Source organism: Canis lupus, chromosome 26 (assembly GCF_011100685.1).
Source record: "Canis lupus familiaris isolate Mischka breed German Shepherd chromosome 26, alternate assembly UU_Cfam_GSD_1.0, whole genome shotgun sequence".
NCBI classification, from domain to species: Eukaryota; Metazoa; Chordata; class Mammalia; order Carnivora; family Canidae; genus Canis; species Canis lupus.
In genome coordinates, this window is record NC_049247.1 from 19,652,599 (window position 1) to 19,673,504 (window position 20,906).

Consider the following 20,906-nt stretch of genomic DNA (forward strand, 5'->3'; position numbering starts at 1 on the left):
ACAAAGCCACAGGCTGGGCCGCGCACCAGAAGGAAACAGAGCCCTCGGCTCTGTCCAGCACGGTGGAATGTCAGCCTAGCCAGACCGGTTCTCTTCCTCCACCAGGGCCCCGTGATCACCAAAGGAGCTGCCGTGCATGTAATGACAGTGAGCCTCGAGGCTGGGCCCCGACCCAGGCCCGGCCCCCACTCCGTTCCCATTCTGTGCTCTGAGCTCTCTCTCTCCTTCTGCACACCGGTCCCTTATCGGCAGGGAGGGCGCTGCACCCCGGGCTGGAGGGGGTGGACAGGGCTGTCCTGTGCCTGGCAGCATGCCACCATGTAACCGGCTCTTAACGAAGATGACATTCTGCTTCCTCCTGCCTCACCGTCCCTCCCAGGCTGTTACCTCACCTGCAGTCCCTTCTCTCTCTCTCTCTCTCTCTCTCTCTCTTTTTTTTAAAGAATCCACGGTTAAGTGGATCCTACATGTTTCTTTTTCTTTTTTTTTTAATGATTTTATTTATTTATTCATGATAGACACAGAGAGAGAGAGAGAGAGACAGAGGCAGAGACACAGGCAGAGGGAGGAGCAGGCTCCATGCAGGGAGCCTGATGTGGGACTCAAACCTGGAACTCCAGGATCATGCCCTGGGCAGAAGGCAGGCACTTAAACCGCTGAGCCACCCGCTGCCCTGCAGTCCCTTCTCTGCATCTCCACCTGCCTAGGTCTGACCTACTTTTTAAGGTCATGTCACATGTCCCCGTGAAGCCCTCTATCACCTGCCACCCTAGACTCTATGTGCCCACTTGCCCTCCTCTGGATGAGGCCCAGGAGGATACCCTGGGATAGGACACCTTTATTAATCACGGGGCCCAGGATAACCCAGGGCATTTAAGGCAGTCCTTTCTGCCCCTTGCTCCTAGTAACCTTATCTATAATGGCTTTGACACCTTTCCCTAGCGGCACTTAAAATTCTACTTCATTGTTTATAATGGCAGCACAGCATCACCTTGGAGGGATAGACTGTGCTTTACACATCAGATGCCCTTATGGAAAAGCAACCAGGTTTTTGCTGTTGCCAAAAACAGTGCTGCTGTAAACCTCCCTGTGTGCATGTATTTGTATGTTTGTGTGTAGTTGTGTGTTTGTGTGTGCTTGTATTTGATTGTGTTTTAGTATAGTATGTGTTTTTTTGTGTATGTGTGTGTTGTCTATTTTGTATATATGTGTGTTTGTGTATATTCGGGTGTTTTGTGTATATGCACCTGTGTATGTATCCTTGTGTGTCTGTGTTCTGTGTTTTTGCATTTGCGTGTCCACATGTCTTCTAGGCATGTCTTTGTGCATATTTGTGAATATGTATTTGTATATGTATTTGTGCATGCGTCTATTTCCATGTGTGTGTATGAGTTTGTGTGTGTGCATTTGTGTGTTTCACGTAGTTCTTGGGCGAGTCACCAGAAGTGGGGGTGGTGGAGCTATGTGGGGACCTCCAAACATGCTCACCACGACAGGTCCCGGTGGAGACGTCTGTGTCCTGCCGGGGAGCCGTGCTGGAAGGTTCGGGCACCTCAGGCAATGGAGAGACACACCCAGCCTCCCGCCTGTTCATCAGGCTCACACTTATGTGTCCGGGCTACAACTCTGTCACCTGACAAGTCGAGCTCCAGCCTGAAATAAACATGACAGGGATGTTTCGACGTGTGATGTTTAAAAAAAAAAAAGTCAAATTTGGCGTAGACTGTTTTAAGAATCCCTCCGAAAGGAGCCAAGTCAGGACGGGCAGGAAGCCAGTTCCATGAGGAGGAAATGCTAGGAAGCCTGAGAGAACTATATATTTATATAGAATTGTACATTGTTAACATTTTTTTTTTAAATCGCTAACCACAAACGTGACAAAAAGAGGTAGAAAAAACAATAGGTCTCCTTCTCTCCCCTTACCCCATCCCCGAGTACCCTTTCCAGAAACAAGTATTATTATAGTTTTCCTGTGTCCTTACCAGTATCCTGTGCATTTTCACATATTCACATATATTTGTGTTTTTACATATATAAGAATATATTTTTTTTTCCTCACAGACAAATGGCAGCCCGCTCCACCTGCTTTATTCATGTGCCAGTATAGACAAGGAGGGTATTTCAGATCAACGCATATACATCTGCTTTATCTCTTTTAACAGTTAAGTAGCATTCCATGTTATGACTGTTCTATCATCTGAGTTAAACACATTTTTAAAAGATTTATTTATTTATTTGAGAGGGAGAAAGAGAAAGAGAGGGGCAGAGGGAGAGACAGTTCTTTTTTTTTTTTTTAAGATTTTATTGATCTATTTGTGAGAGATAGAGAGAGAGGCAGAGACACAGGCAGAGGGAGAAGCAGGCTCCTCGCGGGGAGCCCAACATGGGACTCGATCCCGGGACCCCGGGTTCACTCTCTGAGCCGAAGGCAAATGCTAAACCAATGAGCCACTCAGGTGCCCTCTGGGAGACACAGTCTTAAGCAGACTCTGTGTTGAGCACAGAGCACCATGTGAGGCTTGATCTCATGACCCTGAGATCACGATCCTGAGATCACAACCTGAGTAGAAACCAAGAGTGGCACACTTAACCAGCTGTGACACCCTGGTGCCCCTGGCTTAAACATTTTTTAAAAACCCAAATTCTCTTTTCCCTGGGCCCATCCTAACCTTAGAACTATACACCTTTTAAATAGAAGCTTAAGCTTAAAAGGAAACTGAATTTGTCTGTTTCTATGCAAAGTATATCTCAGTACTTCTAGAATGTTCTATGCTCCTCTCCCTGCCTTGTCTCCCCCCAGCCACAGGAAGGTTCCTGATTATTTTGGGCATTGTCTTCCTTCCCTGGAGCAATCTTTCCTATTTTGCACCTTAAAAAAAAAAAAAAAAAATCCACTTTCACCATTAGCGCCCTGAGCATGGTGTTTTAGAACAAAGGTTTGTTTCTAAAAGTAATAAAAATGAAAATTTAAGGGCATATGTAAAAATTGACAGTCTTATGATACATCATGGGTTTGAGTAAACGGTAATATCATTCACAGACATTAGAGAGGGGGCAGGGGATCATGTATGGGTTCACTCATTCATTCATTCATCCATCGGTTATCAGTCACTCCCTGACCGCTGTGGCTGTCTCAGCTTGGCCCTGGGGTTTGAGGGTGAACAGACCCCAGTGCCTGCCCTCAGGGAGCTCACAGTTTGTAGGAGACGGTCAAACAAACAGTAAGCACAGCCAACCTGTTAAGTTCTGTGATGGGCTGAGCATGGGGGCCCTGTGGGCCCCTAGAAGAGTTGGAGCCCTGCTGCAGATGGAGACCGTCGGGAGAGGCTTCCTGGGGTAGGCGATGCTGAGCTGTGTGTGAAGGACACATTCCGAGCCTACCCAGGGCTGGCACTGGCCAGTTGCTGACAGACTATACCAAGAAGTCTCCCAGACAGGCATTTCAACAGGAGAACAGGCCATAGACTTGGAATCTGACCACCTGGGTTCGAATTGGGCTCCTGTGCTCATTCATGGGACCCTGCGCAAATTGCTTCTCTCTGTGTGCTCCCTTCTCTCATCTAGAAAGTGGGATACTAATAGTACCTGCCTATTAGGATTGTGGGAAGGACCAAATGTGGCAGCTGGGCAGGCAGCAAGGGCCATATAAGTGTCTGTTGGTGATGTTACTATTCGTCTGGGAAATGGGGCATTGTTAGTATCTATTTTGGGCCTTAAACTGGATGATCCACGTAAGAAATTGACTTGGTGCTGAGCACATAGTTGGTGCTCCTTAAGTGTTCATGGTTATTACAACTGTATTTCTCTCTTGCCCACCTCCGACATCCAGAGCAGGGCCCCAGGGTGCCCATGGGCTCCTTGGGTCTGGGGGAACCCCGCCTCTGAGGCTGACGAGAGCCTGGGCCCCCCTAGCCCACCTGCCATTTCTATGTATAGCCTTGGAGGCCAACGGGAGGGTCAGGAAGCCCTTGCTCTGGAGTCCTGCGGGCATTCCCAGCCGAAACCAAACACGCCTCCCAAGCACCAGCTGCAAACGTGTGTTCCTGTCACTTTGGGTGACGCACTTGTCCCATGGAGACAGCATGTCTCTGCCAGGCCCATCATCTTGCAGCCTGCACACCCTGATCAGTGGCACGGCCCTGGAGGGCAATAGGTCTGCTGGGCAGAGCCGGGGCCAGCTCATTGCATTTTGCGGTAGACAGGAGCAGCTGACTCATGTCCAGGTCGAGGGAAATACTCTGGGGTCTGGTTTAGGCAGCTTCAGCTCTCAGCTAAGCGGTGGAAGGGACTGTTTGGCCTCAAGAGGGCCTGATAGCGCAATATTAGAGTGTTTTTTAAAACAATGTGTTTTGGGGGAGGGGGAATCAAACCAAGGACGTCACCATGATCATCGGGCCAACCGGCAGCTGTTCAGCACTTACCACACTCTGGGTATGTGCAAGCTCTCGCCAGATGTTTCACAGAACCCTCCCCCGACCCCTCAAGCATCCTCCCCACGCCCATTGTACAGATGGGAAAGTTGAGGTTTGGAGATGTTCCGTCACAGCTAGCAAAAGGCAGGGCTGGATTTGCCCCTTTCTGTCCAGTCTTAGGACCTGTCCTGTCTCCAGCTCGACAGAGCCTCGGTGGGGGAGGTTAATGTCACATCTGCATCCTCAAAGTTTGTGGTTTCGATCGCTAATCACCAGGGACTGCTCACTTATCATGGAGTGTTGGTAACAGCTGGTTTTATTCAAGCCCCAAGCACGAAGAGCATCATTTCCTCATCAGTTAGGTGGGCGAAACTGTTGGAGGTGTGAACCATCCAAGCAGGCGCTCGTCTCACGGGGAAATAACCAAACCCTCTTCACTGGGAAGCAGCGAACAGTTCGCACAGGCAGGCTGGGTGGACGCTGGACGCCGGCCCGCGGCAGAGGTTCGCCCTCAGGCTGTGAGGGGCCACTGAGACCCTCCATCCTGGCCACGGACTCCCTGAGAGAAGAAGCCGAGGCTCAGAGACTGGAGCGACTTGCTCCAGGTGGTCGAGAGGGGAGCCACAGCCGAGACTAGTGCCTGTGCCCGTGACCCCGGGTCAGGGAATGGAGTCTGGCAACAGGGGTGTCTCTGTGGGCGGAGCCTAGAGCCACAGTCCAGGTGGGACCCCCAGGCCCAGTACACATCGTCCCCCACTACTGGGTCACTCTTGCCGTGTGTCTCTCTGTGTTTCTCAGCCGTGGTTACGTTCCCTCGGTTTCCTTTGCTCTCTCTGTGCTGCGGCTCTCTCTGCTTCTGTGTGCCTGTCTCTCTGTCCTTTGCTCTCTCTACCCTCCCTCCTTCACCCCAAGCTTGCCACCAACCTCAGAGATGACCTCAAGACCTTCCTGCCCCACTGAGTGATGCCTATGGAGGGTCCCCAACAGATTGCGACCAGGTGACTGGCCCACGCCCTGAGCTACCCCTACCCAGGCCCCCTACCCAGGCCACCATGGCATGGGTATGGTAGCTACCCCTACCCAGGCCCCCCACCCAGGCCCCCTACCCAGGCCACCATGGCATGGCCACAGCTGGCCATAGCAGGCCACACCTGGCCACGCCCGGCCATACCTGCGCTGTTCTTGAAGCCCATGAGAAGGGGTCAGCAACTGGTACGGGACCATCGGACCAACTGTCCGTGGGAGGTGCCTCCCCCCCCACCGCCATTGGGGAGGGGCAGGGGAAGGCTGGCGTGGGCTGCAGCCCAAGGTGGCATTGTGGGCTGCAAGGAGTCCACAGGGAGGGGCACTATGGGAGGTTTCGCTGGCAGCACTGGGCGCGTTCGGAGGGCCCTGCCCGGGCCCGCTCCCCGTCCAGTTCCTTCTGACCAGTCTGCCTTACCTTTCCTGCCCTTCCCTCTCCTCTCCTTCCCATCCCTCCTTCTTTGTCCTCCCTTCCTTGTGATTGACTGAGCGCTCACTAAGTGCCAGGTGCTGCAAATAGGCACTGTGAATCCAAACGTGAGAAAATGCAGGTCATCCCGTCAGGGAGATTTTTTTTTTGTCCTGGGACAAACAGGTATCCCACGAATAATGCAAGTGGTGAGAATCACCAGCCAGGGGCAGGCCTCGGAGGGAAAAAACCTGGGCTAGAGGAGCCACCCCAGGAGCCTGAGCTTATGCCATGGCACCTGGCCAGGCATAGGGTTATCCCGGGCAGAGGGAAGAGCACACGGGTGCAGGACTATGGTGTGCAGGTGCACTGTGGGTTTGGGTGTCACTGTGGCCACAAGGGAGCAGGTGGTGACGATGAGCAGACCAGGCAAGGAGAGTGGGTGCTGGATCTTGGGGTTCAGAACAGGCTGCAGTAAGATGGACAGTGCTCTTACGAAAAGAGCCTGGACTGGAGGGTACAGCGTGGATGTGACAAACTGGAGGACCCAGCCCATCCTTGACTGGCCACCCCCTTCTTCTCCCCATCCTGAGGCTGAGACTCCACGATGGGTGCCACTAGAGATGGACTGTAGTGGCAGGCACAAGACAGGGAGTTGTGACACCTGGGTGCCAGGCCTGGCCAGGCCTTCCTCCCTGTCTCCAGACCTTGGTTTTCTCATCTGTAAAGGATCATGGAGGCAAGCTCTCCATGTCAAGCCAGAGCCAGGATATGCAGCATGAGCTTTGGCCATCAAACAAACCCAGGTTCAAATCCCAGCTCCACCACACCTTGTAACTGCATGACTTTGGGCATGTCAGGTTGCCTCTCTGGGCCTCAGTCTCCTCCCCCATAAAATGGGTCTGTGGCATTCTTACCGAATAGGGTTGTTTGGGACCATCAGATGGCAAAATGAAGGGCACATCACCCACACTCAGGAGTGTTAGCCCTTGATATTATTGTTACTGTTATTTCTCAGTCATTGTGCAAGAGTGGCCTTAGCATGAGAGAGGAGGGTGCTGCGGGCCCTCAGAGGCAGAGCCGGAGCAGGTGTCACCCAGCCAGCCCCACCCCCCAGCACAGCTGAGCGTGTAGAGTTGCAGAAGGGGGAGGGGAGCGCATCTTGAATTGCTCAGAACTGCTCTGTCAGCCTTGGGCCGTGGAGCCCCGTCCTGACTCTGGGTTCTTTCCTAGGCAGATGTGTCAGACACCCCAGAATATATGCAAGCGCCGTATTTTCTCTTTTCCCCATCCCCTCCCTAACTACATTGCCTTTTCTGGTTAAGAAGCTCGCACCTACTCACTGCAAAAAAAAAAAAAAAAAAAAAAAAAAGGTTATTTTTGGAAACACCCTCCTTCAACAAATATTTATTCAACAACTACCATAAGCAAGGCACCATTCTAAGAGCTGGGGTATAGCATTGGAGGGAACAGTCCCCATTTTCTTGTAGCTGTGAGTCCAAAGGGTATAGGTCAGAGATCAGCAAGCTGCCTGTGGCCAAATCCAGCCAGCTACCTGTTTTGTAAATAAAGTTTTATTAGAACACTGCCATACACACTCTCATACTGTCTGTAACCGCAGAGTTGAGTAGTAGGGCAGAGACTGAATGGCCCACAGAGCCCCAAATATTTACTATCTGAACCTGGGTAGAAAAAGTTGGCTGGGTTCTGATACAGATTAACAAGTAAAGATTTCTTATTAATTCTTCATTCATGGTGCATACAATATGATAGAACTGGAGGTGTGATTTAATTAATTTTTAAAAGATTTTATTTATTTGTTCATGAGAGACACAGAGAGAGGCAGAGACATAAGCAGAGGGAGAAGCAGGCTCCCTGTGGGGAGCCCGATATAGGACTCTATCCCAGGACCCCAGGATCACCCCTGAGCCAAAGGCAGATGCTCAACCACTGAGCCACCCAGATGCCCCTGATTTAATTAATTTTATTGATTGTATTGTCTAATTATATGGGATATGAAACCAGAAGTTTGAATACTACACAAAGTCATCATCAGTAATAGCCCATTACTCCCACAGACAGTACCACTGGTAATGATATGCTGGGGGTGGGGAGGACCTCCCAGAGGTCTTCCTTTGCTTATACTCATTATACATTTATGTGTTTGTTTTTACAAAACATCATAACACATGCTGTTTTATTACCTTTTTTTTCACATTTGCTAGTATAAGACGGCTATCTTTTTCTAACAGCAAATATTCTTGCTGAACATCATTTTCCTTGGCTATTTATTCCGTTGTGTGGATATACCATGTTGTACTTCACCGATCCCCTTCTTACTGGGCATGTAGGTTATTTCCAGTGTGTCCAGTATTTTGCAATGAGATTTCCAGTATTTTGCAATATTTGCTCTCCTGCAGGGAGCATCTGTGTTCAGAGATCTTGGCAAGTGTGTCTAATGATTTTCTTGAGATAAAGTTCTGGAACCAGAATTGCTGAGTGAGGGTTATTCACATTTTAAATTCGAGGATGTGTGTTGTGGCATGTTTAAACACACTCCTTAAAGGCGTGTGTAAGCCTGGTCTTCCCAGCACGGCTGTTAAGAAGTTATGCTTTACGGGCTCTGGGTTGATGCAGTCATCTCTGCCTGTAGGACAAGAGCCCGACGTTGTCACCCATCCGAGGCTTGGAGGTTGGTGAGCAACTAGTCAGAGCAAGTGGTTTTTAGACGTGCCAAGTTCTTGAAGTTTTCAAGAGCATTTTCATGTACGTTTCCCTGTTGTAATGTACACTTCCTCCTCCCAGCCCTCAGAGCATCATGCGAAAGGTGGGGGCAGGTGGATGTTGGGGGCTGAGAGGTGTGCCAGGCCAGGGACGCTGCCTCCCGGTGGTGCCCCAGCACTGCCTCTCCCTCAGCAATTCCTTTTTGTGTGCCTCAGCTTCTCATCTGAAAACAGCCAACTGAGTGGACTCCAGAGTCCTCGCTTTAAATGACAAGATTTGATTAATCCTCATGTGACAGATGACAACTGAAATGTGGATGTGGGTGTGGGCATTGGGTGGATATCCATCAGGGCGCCCATCAGAAGAGATGGGGGGTGCTCCCTGGGATGGGTGCCTCTTGGTCATTAGTTTGTCGTGTGAGTGTGTGCAGACCACCTGGTTGGTATCTCCTCGCCTGCAGACAGTGTGGGTTTTTGTAGCAGCTTCTGAGGCAGAATGGAATTTGAAGAATCCTGCCTTAAAGCTGATTATAAATCTGACTTTTAGAAAATTTTTAGAAGAGTTTCAGGGCCTTTTGGTGGTTGAGCTTTGCTCCCTCGTAACCCTGGGAGCAAAGCTCAAGCTTTGCTTGATTTGAAGTGGTGCCAGGGTCTGCCAGAGGGAGGAGGCATGAATAATTTGCAGTGCACACAAGGTTACCAAGATACTCACCGGAAAAAAAGCGCTGATAAATGGCTTGCTTTCCTAAGCCTTATTTACAGGATGAATTCCCTTAGATAATCCTACCGCCCGATGACTCCAAACTTGGGGGTCTGTGTTAAAAGAGTAGTGTACTGTGATGGCATTCAACCAAATACCTAACACCTACTCTGTCCAGAGACTGAGGCACAGAGAGGTTAAGTGACCCGCCCAAGGTCACACAGCTACTAGTAATGACTCCAGACATTCTAGCTCCAGAAACGGTACACATCCAAGGGAGACCGAAAATAAACAGGTCAATTATAATATATTGTGGGAAGTTCTACGGCAGTGCCATCCACCAGAACTTTCTGCAGTGATGAAAATGTTCTGTCTCTGTACTGTTCAATATGGTAGCCACATGGAGCCCTTGAAATGTGGGTAATGCCACTGAGGGACTGAATTCTTTGCTTGCTTGCTTGCTTGCTTGCTTGCTTGTTTATTTATTCATTTATTTGAAAGATTTTATTTATTCATGAGAGACACACACAGAGAGACACAGGCAGAGGGAGAAGCAGGCTCCATGCAGGGAGCCCGATGCAGGACTCGATCTCAGGACCCCAGGATCACGCCCTGGGCTGAAAGCAGGCGCCAAACCACTGAGCCACCCGGGGATCCCCCTATATTTTTAAATTTGAACAAATTTAATTTAAATTTAAATAGGCATATGTGACTAGCAGCTAGTACTGGCTAGTATTGAATAGCACAGATATAGAGACTTGAGATCTAGCAGATGGTTCAGGGAAGGCTTCCTGGAAGAAGAGCCATCAAAGTTGAAATCTGAAGGCTGTGGTGGCAGCAGGAGGTGGCGGCTGCTCCAGCAGGTCTGGAGATGAGAGAGAGCGAGTGGCCTGGGGCACATGAGTGTGGCACAGCAGGTGGGAGGGCCTGGGAGGGGCAGGGATGGAGAGGCAGAACCCCATTAATGAAGGTCCCAGAAGCCATTTTTAAGGTGCTTGGACTTTACTCTGAGGGATGTGGGCTATTAAAGAGCTTTGGCAGGAATCCTGCAGGACCCCAATTCTGGTTTTGGGAAGTGTCATGGGAGGAGCTGAAGATAAAGGAGGCAGAGAGACCCTGGAGCTGCCAGAGGCTGGACAGAATGTTCTGGAAGGAGACTTTAAAGGAGTCGGAGTTGATTCGATGCAGGGGTGAAGGGGAGAGGAGTCAGGGGTGCCGTCCTTGGGAATCTCAAGTCTGCATGAGGCAGTAGAGGGAGGAGGCACACATCCCTGCCTGTGGGGATTCCACATCCCTGAGCTAGAATCCTGACCCTCTGCAGCAGGGCCCACAGGCAGGGATGGATGAGAACCTACCAGTTGTGGCTGACCCCATTAACACCCCACCCCACTTCCCTTGACTATCCAGAGGAATTCAGAGAGCAATTCCCTGCCTCCCGCCCCGATTCTACCCTAGGCATCCTCTGGGACCTTGCCCTTCTGATCCCCAAAGGCCCACCTGGACCTCCCTGCCTCCTCCCTGAGCACTGAAAGGGGGAGAGCTAAGAAAATGGTTTTGATCTCCTGGATCCTAAGCTTTATGGTTTCCAGAAATTATCTGTGGAGTCACTTGGCCAGGCCACAGAGCTGGAGCAGAGTGGAGGCAGCAAGCATTCCCCTTCCCCTGAGCTGTGACCCAGAACTGGCACCCATGTGCCTCTCACTGAGCTGAGCGTACAGGGGTGCACAAGCCCCTCATCCAGCTTGCAGCCATCTGCAAAGCACTCAGGACAGCAATGTCAGACCCACTAGAAGGAACCCTTAAGATCCAACCTCTGGCTTCTGAATCTGACCCAGGTAGGGGATTAAGTTAGGGAATGCCTGATTCTATGATACCTTTGAAAAACAGTGAGCAGCTGGGAACGTGCTTGGATGACCACTTCCATTCCTGGGTTCCAGGGAGAATTCTGTTCAGGGTGCAGGGCTTCTGAGAAGGTCAGGTGATTTTTCTTTTTTTTTTTTTTTTTTTTTTTTCAGGTGATTTTTCAAGGCAAAAACATCCAACGTTTCCCCGAGTGGTGACTGACTTCATCCCTAAAGCGTGCATAGAGCCACCCCCACACGCCGCCCGTGGGCTTAGAGATTGGGCGGACTGTCCCAAGTCTGGCTTGCTCATCAGAAGCCAGAGCCTTAAAAATATGCCACCCCTTGACCTGATGATTATATACTTAAGAATTTCTCCTGTGGGAATAATCACAGTGATGTGTCACTTTAGCCTCAAGGATGTTCATCATGTTGTTGATTATAACAGTGAAAAACATTTAGCAACCTGAATGCCCAGCACTTGGGAATTGATTAAATGAACGTGCTGAGTCCATCCAGTGGGATCTTCTTCAGCCATTAAGGATGAGGCTATGGTTGAAGTGACCCAGGGAAAATTGAGCAGAGTATTGTCCATGGGTGACGGGTATTTTTCAAAGTGTTATTCTTTGTGCATTTCTATAATTTCTAAATGTTTTACAACGAACATGTATTATTTTGGTGATGAGAAAAAGCATTCTGCAGGCAGTGGCATTGGGTTGTTCAGACATTAGCTGTTATCAGGGTCTCCAAGTGTGGCTACTTAGCAGAGGTGGCTGAGGATTTTATTCTGAATTCACGCCCTTGCATATACCCCTCCTACAACATCCCCTTGAGCATCATGGGGTACACAAGTATCCCCAAATGGTGAGAGGAAGAGAATGGGGAAGGAGATGGGCATTGATTGGGCATCTCCTGAGTGCCAGGCCCTGTACTAGGAGCTGTCACGTGGGTCCTCTCATTGGCATCCGTGCCCTGAGGGTGGCCACTGTTTCCTCACTGGGTCCTTGTGTCTTCTCTGTGCCCCAGAGAGGGAGGTGAAAACTCTGAGGTCATACAGCTAAGTATTTCCCCAGGCGTGCATTCATTCCCCTGGACCCTATATGCTTGTTCTGCCAAGGATGGTTTCATAGAAGCTGTGAAAAGGTGTAGAGTGTGGACAAAGATGCTGGAACATCCCAACCTTGAAGGCTGCATCAGCTAGGTTACAGAATCTCAGGGGTTGGGTCTGTGCTGTGACCCCCCTCCCCACCCCGCCACCCAGTTCCCTGGTGCCTGGCACATAATAGGTGCTCAGTAAATTTCTGTGCAATCAATAACTTCTATGTCGAACTTTACCTTGTACAACAGTGAGTCCAGAGTAGGCAGGAAGAGTTCAGCAGGAGGAGAGATCACTGTGGGTTGCCATGGCTTTGACGAAGAAGGTGGTTGGGTGCACCAGTTCACATTCCCACCAACAGTATAAGAGGGTTCCCTTTTCTCCGCATCCTCTCCAACATTTGTGGTTTCCTGCCTTGTTAATTTTCCCCATTCTCACTGGTGTGAGGTGGTATCTCATTGTGGTTTTGATTTGTATTTCCCTGATGGCAAGTGATGCGGAGCATTTTCTCATGTGCATGTTGGCCATGTCTATGTCTTCCTCTGTGAGATTTCTCTTCATGTCTTTTGCCCATTTCATGATTGGATTGTTTGTTTCTTTGGTGTTGAGTTTAATAAGTTCTTTATAGATCTTGGAAACTAGCCCTTTATCTGATATGTCATTTGCAAATATCTTCTCCCATTCTGTAGGTTGTCTTTTAGTTTTGTGGACTGTATCCTTTGCTGTGCAAAAGCTTCTTATCTTGATGAAGTCCCAATAGTTCATTTTTGCTTTTGTTTCTTTTGCCTTCGTGGATGTATCTTGCAAGAAGTTACTATGGCCGAGTTCAAAAAGGGTGTTGCCTGTGTTCTCCTCTAGGATTTTGATGGAATCTTGTCTCACATTTAGATCTTTCATCCATTTTGAGTTTATCTTTGTGTATGGTGCAAGAGAGTGGTCTAGTTTCATTCTTCTGCATGTGGATGTCCAATTTTCCCAGCACCATTTATTGAAGAGACTGTCTTTCTTCCAATGGATAGTCTTTCCTCCTTTATCGAATATTAGTTGACCATAAAGTTCAGGGTCCACTTCTGGATTCTCTATTCTGTTCCACTGATCTATGTGTCTGTTTTTGTGCCAGTACCACACTGTCTTGATGACCACAGCTTTGTAGTACAACCTGAAATCTGGCATTGTGATGCCCCCAGATATGGTTTTCTTTTTTAAAATTCCCCTGGCTATTCGGGGTCTTTTCTGATTCCACACAAATCTTAAAATAATTTGTTCTAACTCTCTGAAGAAAGTCCATGGTATTTTGATAGGGATTGCATTAAACGTGTATACAGCCACTCTGGAAAACTGTGTGGAGGTTCCTCAAACAGTTAAAAATAGACCTGCCCTACGACCCAGCAATTGCACTGTTGGGGATTTACCCCAAAGATACAGATGCAATGAAATGCCAGGACACCTATACCCCAATGTTTATAGCAGCAATGGCCACGATAGCCAAACTGTGGAAGGAGCCTCGGTGTCCAACGAAAGATGAATGGATAAAGAAGATGTGGTTTATGTATACAATGGAATATTACTCAGCTATTAGAAATGACAAATACCCACCATTTGCTTCAACGTGGATGGAACTGGAGGGTATTATGCTGAGTGAAGTAAGTCAGTTGGAGAAGGACAAACATTATATGTTCTCATTCATTTGGGGAATATAAATAATAGTGAAAGGGAATATAAGGGAAGGGAGAAGAAATGTGTGGGAAATATCAGAAAGGGAGACAGAACGTAAAGACTGCTAACTCTGGGAAACGAACTAGGGGTGGTAGGAGGGGAGGAGGGCGGGGGGTGGGAGTGAATGGGTGATGGGCACTGGGGGTTATTCTGTATGCTAGTAAATTGAACACCAATAAAAAATAAATTAAAAAAAAAAGAAGGTGGATGGGAAGAGGGAGGGGTGCAAGCAAAATTGCAGAGGCTGGGATGTATGAGGCTTGTGTGGGACCTAGTGAGGAGGTCTGAGAGGGTAGGAGGGGAGGGTTTGTTTGGGGTGGGGCAGGAGATGAACTGGAGAGGATATTTGGGGCTCAATTGCAAGGGGTGTTGGATTTCCGCTGGAGGACTATAGGGAGCCATCGAAGGTGGTTGGGCAGGGAATGGGTGTTTAATTTGCCTAAGTGAACAAGGTGAGGAAGCCAGCCTTTAATTCATTTAATGGAGCTCCGTGGCTGCCCACTGTGTGCCAGCACTCCTTCAAGTGCCCCAGCCAAGGGCAGAGGCATCAACTGGGCAAGGGAGATAACTGAGGGATCCAGGCTGCCTGGGGTGCAGTACCCAAGCCTCCTGCCTGGGCTTGTAATAGGGATGGCCGTGGGACTTCAGCGAGGTGGTGCGCAAACAGCTTGGTCGGTGCTGGGCACAGTGAACTGCTCCACGGGTGCTGTGTCGGAAGCACGGTGGTGGTGGGAACCGGGGACGGGGAACAGCTGAGGGAGTGTGCTAACCAGGTGGACAAGTCCTGAGAGATAGAAGATGGAAAGAAGATTGTCCAGTCTGTGGTGCCAGGCGGAGAGAGGGGTCCTGAGGATGGGCAGCATGGTGCCCCGCAGGGGAAGGTGCAGGGGAAGGTGATGCCTTCATCCCAGTCTGCTTGCCTGTAGCACTGATGGTCCTGCATCATGCGGTGTCTCGGGCAAATTGGGACAGTTGACCACCGTAATGCCCACCCCGGACATTTGGACCCGTGTCTGAGCAGGGGTAGGGATCTGGGGTAGGTTTGAGTCGGGGGGGGGGGATGGGTTTGAACTGGGGGCGATGCCATGTGATCTGCGTCAGCAGGGACCAGGTTCCAAGCATTTTTCCCTGATCGACATCTCTCCCCTCTGGCTTGTCTCTGCAGGACCAGCTGAAGCAGTGTTTCTCCAGGAGGCCCCCCGAGGCCAAGGACACCGACACCCTCGTGCAGGAAGCCGACAGCCAGTATGGGACATGGACAGACCAGCGCCAGAGTGGGGAGAGGTAGGGCAGGCGGGGCTCCCGGCTACATGCACAGGGCGCTTGGATGGAAGGCAGTGTGACCCACGTGCCCCCCCACTTCTATATTACTAGAACCCATGTTGTCTGTAAGCATAGGAATAACCCATTCTTGTTGTAAAAAAAGAAATTTGTATAAAAAGCATAGAAAATTATTTTCAAATGATATATATGAAATGTCCAGAGTAGGTAAATCCACAGAGACACAAGTAAATGAGTTGCCAGGGGCTGGGGGTGGGTAGGTAGTGGCGGGGCGGTGACCGATTCCTAAGTACCAGGATTCCTTTGGGGAAGATGTTCCAGAATGACCTGATGGTGATGGTTGCACCACACCAAATGTTCTAAATGTCGCTGATGGTAAACTTTATGTTATGTGTATTTTACAAGGAAAGAAGTGACAAAGAAAATGAAAACCACCTGTAGTCCCAGCACACAGATCATTCACGAAAGCATGAATACGTTCCGTTAGATGTCCGTCTAGACTTGTCTTCAGGATGTCTGTGTGTGTTTGCAGATGTAGGAGTGCATGACACATGCTGCTGTATAAACTATGTCTTGCATGTAATGTCACCACAGTTAAGGCTTATAGGGCCCTCAGGTGTCTGATTAGGACTGTGGCAGAAGCCTTGAGGTTTATCAAGTCCAGCCTAGATCCAGGAGACAAGCAGCTCTGGATTCCAGCTCCACCCTAGCTGCCGATGGGACGCTGGGTAAATTGGTGATGCTCTCCAGATTCGACGTTCCACCTCCATAGGAAGGAAATGATGCTTATGAGAACAGCCGGGGTTTACTAAGCACACGTGCCAAGCACTGTTATCAGCTCGTAAACATGTTAGCACTGAATCCTGCAGAGGCGAAGGCTGGGGCACCCCACCACATGGGGTTGTTGGGAGGGGAACCTGTGTGGCAGTTAGCATATTTCCTGGCACATAGTAGGAGCACCTATTCATTGCACCTGTTCGTTGTTTTAAAACTACAGTTTTTCTTGTACCCCTTGGGCAGGACCAAGCACAGTAGTGGCTTCGTGGACACCTGGGGTCTACACTGCTGTGTTCGCAGCAACCCACCTCTTCCCTAGCTGAGGCTCCACTAACAGGGTCACATGGCCATGTGACCTTGGTCAGGGTCCTATGGTCTTTTGAAGTCAGAGTGACCTGGCTCGACTCTGGAATGGCCCCCTGCCAGCCTACCCCCCACCCCCACCCCCAGGCCCTAGTCCTTGTGACTCAGTTTCCTTACCTGTGGGTGGCCTGCCCAGGGATCAGATGGACACAGCCCCAGTCTCCCACCTGCCTTTCCCTGCCTCTCCCAGCCAGGCGTGGTCACAACCCTTCACTGGGTTATGGCTCACAGCCCACGATGTTAAAGTCGGGTGGAGGTGGATGGAATTGAAAATGGGTACGAGGGCATCCCTGGGTGGCTCAACGGTTTGGCGCCTGCCTTTGGCCCAGGGCGCAATCCTGGGGTCCTGGGATCGAGTCCCGCTTCGGGCTCCCACATGGAGCCTGCCTCTCCCTCTGCTGGTGTCTCTGCCTCTCTCTCTCTCTCTCTCTCTCTCTCTCTCTGCCTCTCCTGAATAAATAAATACAATCTTAAAAAAAAAAAAAAGTCACTAGACTTCACTTAGATTTCCTGCAAGAGCCCTGTGGACTGTGAGTCTGAAGCCAGGGTCTGCCCCCCACCCCCGTCCTGGGCCTCCAGGGCCCCCGTGGCCCCCCAGCTGGCCTGTGGGCCCTGGACCTCGCCTGCGGGTGGCGCCCCCTTCTGTTCCCGGGGGGCACTGCCGCGCCCCCTCCCCGGCCCGCGTCCCGCCGGCCCCTGTCCCCAGCGCTGGGCAGCAGCGCCATCTGCTGCCCGTTTGGTGGTATTTCCCTCAAGTCTGGGCGGGAGGCGGGGGATTTGCTTCAGATCCACCCCACATCCCCACATCCTGGCCGTTCCCAGTAATAAAACCATCCCAGGGCCTGCAGAGCATGGACGTGCTGGGTCAGTGAAGCACCTGTACACGCTCCGCTCGGGGGTGCAGCTCGGGCGGCCTCCAGGGCCCCCTCCTGTCAGGGAGATAGTGTCTGCGTGCCCCCTCCCCCCACGCCCTTCTGCAGGGGTGGCTCCCCCGCGCTCTTAACTTTGATGTCTTTTTATGGGGAGGGGGCTTGTTAATTTAATGACTGAATCTATTTATGAATTTCTGTCCTATGTGGTTCCAGTTATCCAAGCTATACACTTCAATCCATTGCCGTGGGAGGAAATTCCAGAAGTAGGAGAGAGTCAAGGGCAGGGATGCTGGAGTCAGTTCTGGGCCCCCCCACCCCGGGCAAGCTGAGTCACATCTCTGTGCCTTGGTTTCCTCGTCTTTAGCGAGGTTAATACTTAGTTTCCTGGGGCTGATCCTACCTGGTAGCATCCTCGTGGCTGTAGTAGGATCATAGGGCGAGCCTCGCAGGATTGGGGAGAGGACCTAGTGACGGTGTGCAGCAGTGCCTGGCACGCAGTAAGTGCTCAGTAAATCGTGAATTGAGTGCATGCACGAGTGGGTGGAGCGGGGCAGATCACCCTGCCTCCTGCCCTCACAGGCCACTGCCGCTGGCTTTTTGATCGACATCAGCGCAGTCCAACAGAAATACAACTCGAGCCGCAGATGTGAGATGTGGGTGACTTAAAATGTTCCAGTAGCCACCTCAAAAGAGTAAAAACGAAACAGGTGAAATTAATCTTAACACCTTAATTTCAGTAATAATATTTTATTGAATCCAGATCTGAAATATTATCATCTCTACATGCAATCGATATTTTACATTCTCTCTCTCTCTCTCTCTCCCCCTCTCTCCCCCTCTCTCTCCCTCTCTCTCCCTCTCCACCCCCAATGTTGGGAATCCATTGTGCGCTTTATACTCTGGGCTTGCCCCTACCGCCTGGCGAGGGCTCAGTAGCCACATGTGACCAGTGGCCCCCACTCCTGCCCAGTGCAGGACAAGACTGACCCCTCCCCTTCCACACCTGTCCAGGTGTTCTGGAGGCACCGTGAACAGCGCCAGGCGGTGCCCAGGAAGGTTATCCTGCAGGGACGTTCTGCGTCCCCTAAAGCACACCCTGAACCTGCATCCTGCCACCTCCACTAGAAATTCAGTCGTGTGCAACCACCTGCACAATTATGTCTCCCTTCCTTCCTTTCTGCTAGTTTGGCTCCCGAGTCCCCGTCCCCGGACAGCAGTGCCACGTCAGCGCGGAAGCAGCTGCCCAGCAGCCGCTTGTCCTCACTGTCCTCCCAGACAGAGGCCACCTCAGCCGGGGAGCAGCTCAGCTGCTCCAGGGACCAGCGAAGCACCAGCATAGACCGATCCAGCACCGATTTGGAATCCACCGATGGGATGGAGGGGCTGCCCCCGCCTGATGCCTGCCCCGCGAAGAGGGTGGACGACTTCTCCTTCATTGATGTAAGTCGGTCATTGGGAGCATGTGTCGGCAAGAGTCATTTCTTCTTAAAGGGATGCTCTGGCGTCTCCCAGGGAATTGCCCCTCTCAGGGGTAGAATCTGTGTGCCAGGGACCCCTGGGGTGGGGTGCAGAGGGAACAGTCTTCAAGATGGGACTGTTGTCTGCGTGTAGCTTGGACCTGCCGCACGCCAGCTGTGTGTCTTGGTGCAAATGTCTTCACCTCTCTGAGCCTTGGCTTTCTCATCCACTGACCACCAGCACAATGGGCTCTATGACCTCAAATATAATCACATCTGGTCAAATTAAAACTGATCCTAGCTCCCACCTGTTAGGTAAGCAGGAAGTCTAGCTTCTCATCCCTGGGATGGGGAGACAGGGGTGCTGCCTGAGGTTTGCAATTCCAGGCATGCAGAGTCTGGAGTTCTGCTCAGCCCAATTCTGCTAGGTGTTCTCACCCAGGTCTTGCTTGGTGGCATGTGTCTCTAATGCCAGTGGATCCAAGTTTCTCTGTAAATGGGTAGTGACAGCTCCAGGAAGGGGGACCATTCAGGCATAGATAGCCCTCATATGGGTCCCCAGGGGCAGCCCCCAGAACTCAGCTCTTCTAGGTCCCAAGCAGAGCCAGCCTCCAGGATGCCAGCCACCCAGGCCCAAAGGCATCCTGCTCTAGCCCCTTTCAGACCAGTACCTGTCCTCTCTCCTCTCACAAGAGCCCCACCCACAGGGGTCAAGGTACATTTTGCTTTTCAATCCTTGCAGTCCCATTATTCTCCTTCCCTGACAGTAGGGCTACCCCTCACCCAAACTCCCGTGGATGCATCATCTAAATGGTGCAAAATCTAAAAGCAACCCGTTCTCCTGGCAGTTAAGCCTCGTGCCCACACTCTTGGGGATAGCTACCCAGATTCCCTCCAGAAGGAACACCACTGCTTTGTGGGAAGGGGCTTCCTCTGGATCCTCACAGGGGATTCCCCCTTCTAAGTGTGAACAGGGTCTCTTGCTGGCATCTCTTAATAAAGGCAGAGATGGGGAAAGACACAAGTGCAGTCTCCCTTGGGCCACCCCACTGTATAAACATGGACGTGGTGTGGGTTGTAAGGATTCAATTAGGTGATGTGTTCAGGTATTCAATCAACAAACCTTTATGTTGCTCAAGCTGTGTCCCAAGCTTTGCTGTAGCTTGTGTGCTTGTGTGATGTCACCATGCCAGGGCACAACCTACTGGACTGACCTTCTAGAACACTAAGCAGTTCTTTCTCAGTGTCCATATAAATATCAACAGCGGTGGCAACAGCCACCGGTCTCTGAGTGCTGGTCCCTGAACTGCTCACGTGCCAGTAACCCCAGGAGGCAAAAGTCCTGCCCCATTTTGCAGATTAGAGAACCAACGCGGCCATTGCGTGACTCAAATGCGAGTGCCCCAAGCACTGGCTGCTTATTTATCACGTACTGAGGTCTAGGTACACTGCCCACCACAACTCAGGGCTCCCGTGAGGGCTGTTTGGAGGCTGAGAGGGGAGGGGAGGCACCGAGGCATCCAGGCCCTGCCCCAGCACTGGGGAAGCAAACCAGTTGCCCCTCAAACCAGCTCCTCCTCAGGGTAGCTTTTCCACACTCTCTCTGAGTCTGAAAACCTGGATCTGTCTTGCTGCCTCTCCCCCCAGCCCCATCAGGCCCCCCACTGGCCACCATTGTGCCCAGTTTGAGAAGCAGCTGCAGGAACATTGGCTCCCTCCTCCCACCCCCAGTGTGGTGTCTGCCACTTACCAGCTGTGGGAAATGACTCACTGAAATTAGCCCGTCATCGCTCCTTTAGAAGGCCTTGGGTGACAGAATTTCTCCAAAGCAGACCTGAGAGGGAGGAACTGACACTTCAGGCGAGCACAGGAGCCGGCCAGCAACAGCTCCTTGCCTGAGTGAGCCTTCCTCAGACACCATCTGAAACCAGAACTCTCCATCCCTGGCCTCACTGAATTCTCTCAACCACTGTGGGCGGCAGATACTACTATGATCCCCTTTTTACAAAGAGGGGCACCTGGGAGCGTTTGTAAACTCTTGAGGTCACACAGCTAGGATTTGAACTGTGCAGGATTTGAACACAGAGCTCTGAGTTCTTTGCCACCATGCTCCCGGGGTGACCACCAGGCTGGTGGCTGTCGTACCTCCTTGCTGGGCCCCCCTGGGTGGTCTGCATCCCGGGCACCTTTCACCTGTGGAAGGTGATAAGCTTGGAAAGTATTACGGACCTTCTGC

General features: G+C 51.0%; 1 protein-coding gene and 1 long non-coding RNA gene across 2 annotated transcripts in view; one reads left to right on the plus strand and one right to left on the minus strand.

Moving 5' to 3' along the window:
- The window catches only part of KIAA1671 (uncharacterized protein KIAA1671 homolog), a 201,934-nt gene that overhangs the window by 165,973 nt on the left and 15,055 nt on the right, over positions 1-20,906 (plus strand). Inside the window, 2 exon segments of the mRNA XM_038575480.1 lie at positions 15,086-15,204; positions 18,398-18,653. Of these exon segments, the coding sequence (XP_038431408.1) occupies positions 15,086-15,204; positions 18,398-18,653 (375 nt within the window).
- Positions 7,240-18,916, minus strand: LOC111092670. The gene is made up of 3 exons (XR_005379326.1): positions 18,361-18,916; positions 17,614-17,896; positions 7,240-7,399 (listed from the first exon to the last, which is right to left on the minus strand). It is a non-coding gene; the product is annotated as an uncharacterized LOC111092670 (long non-coding RNA).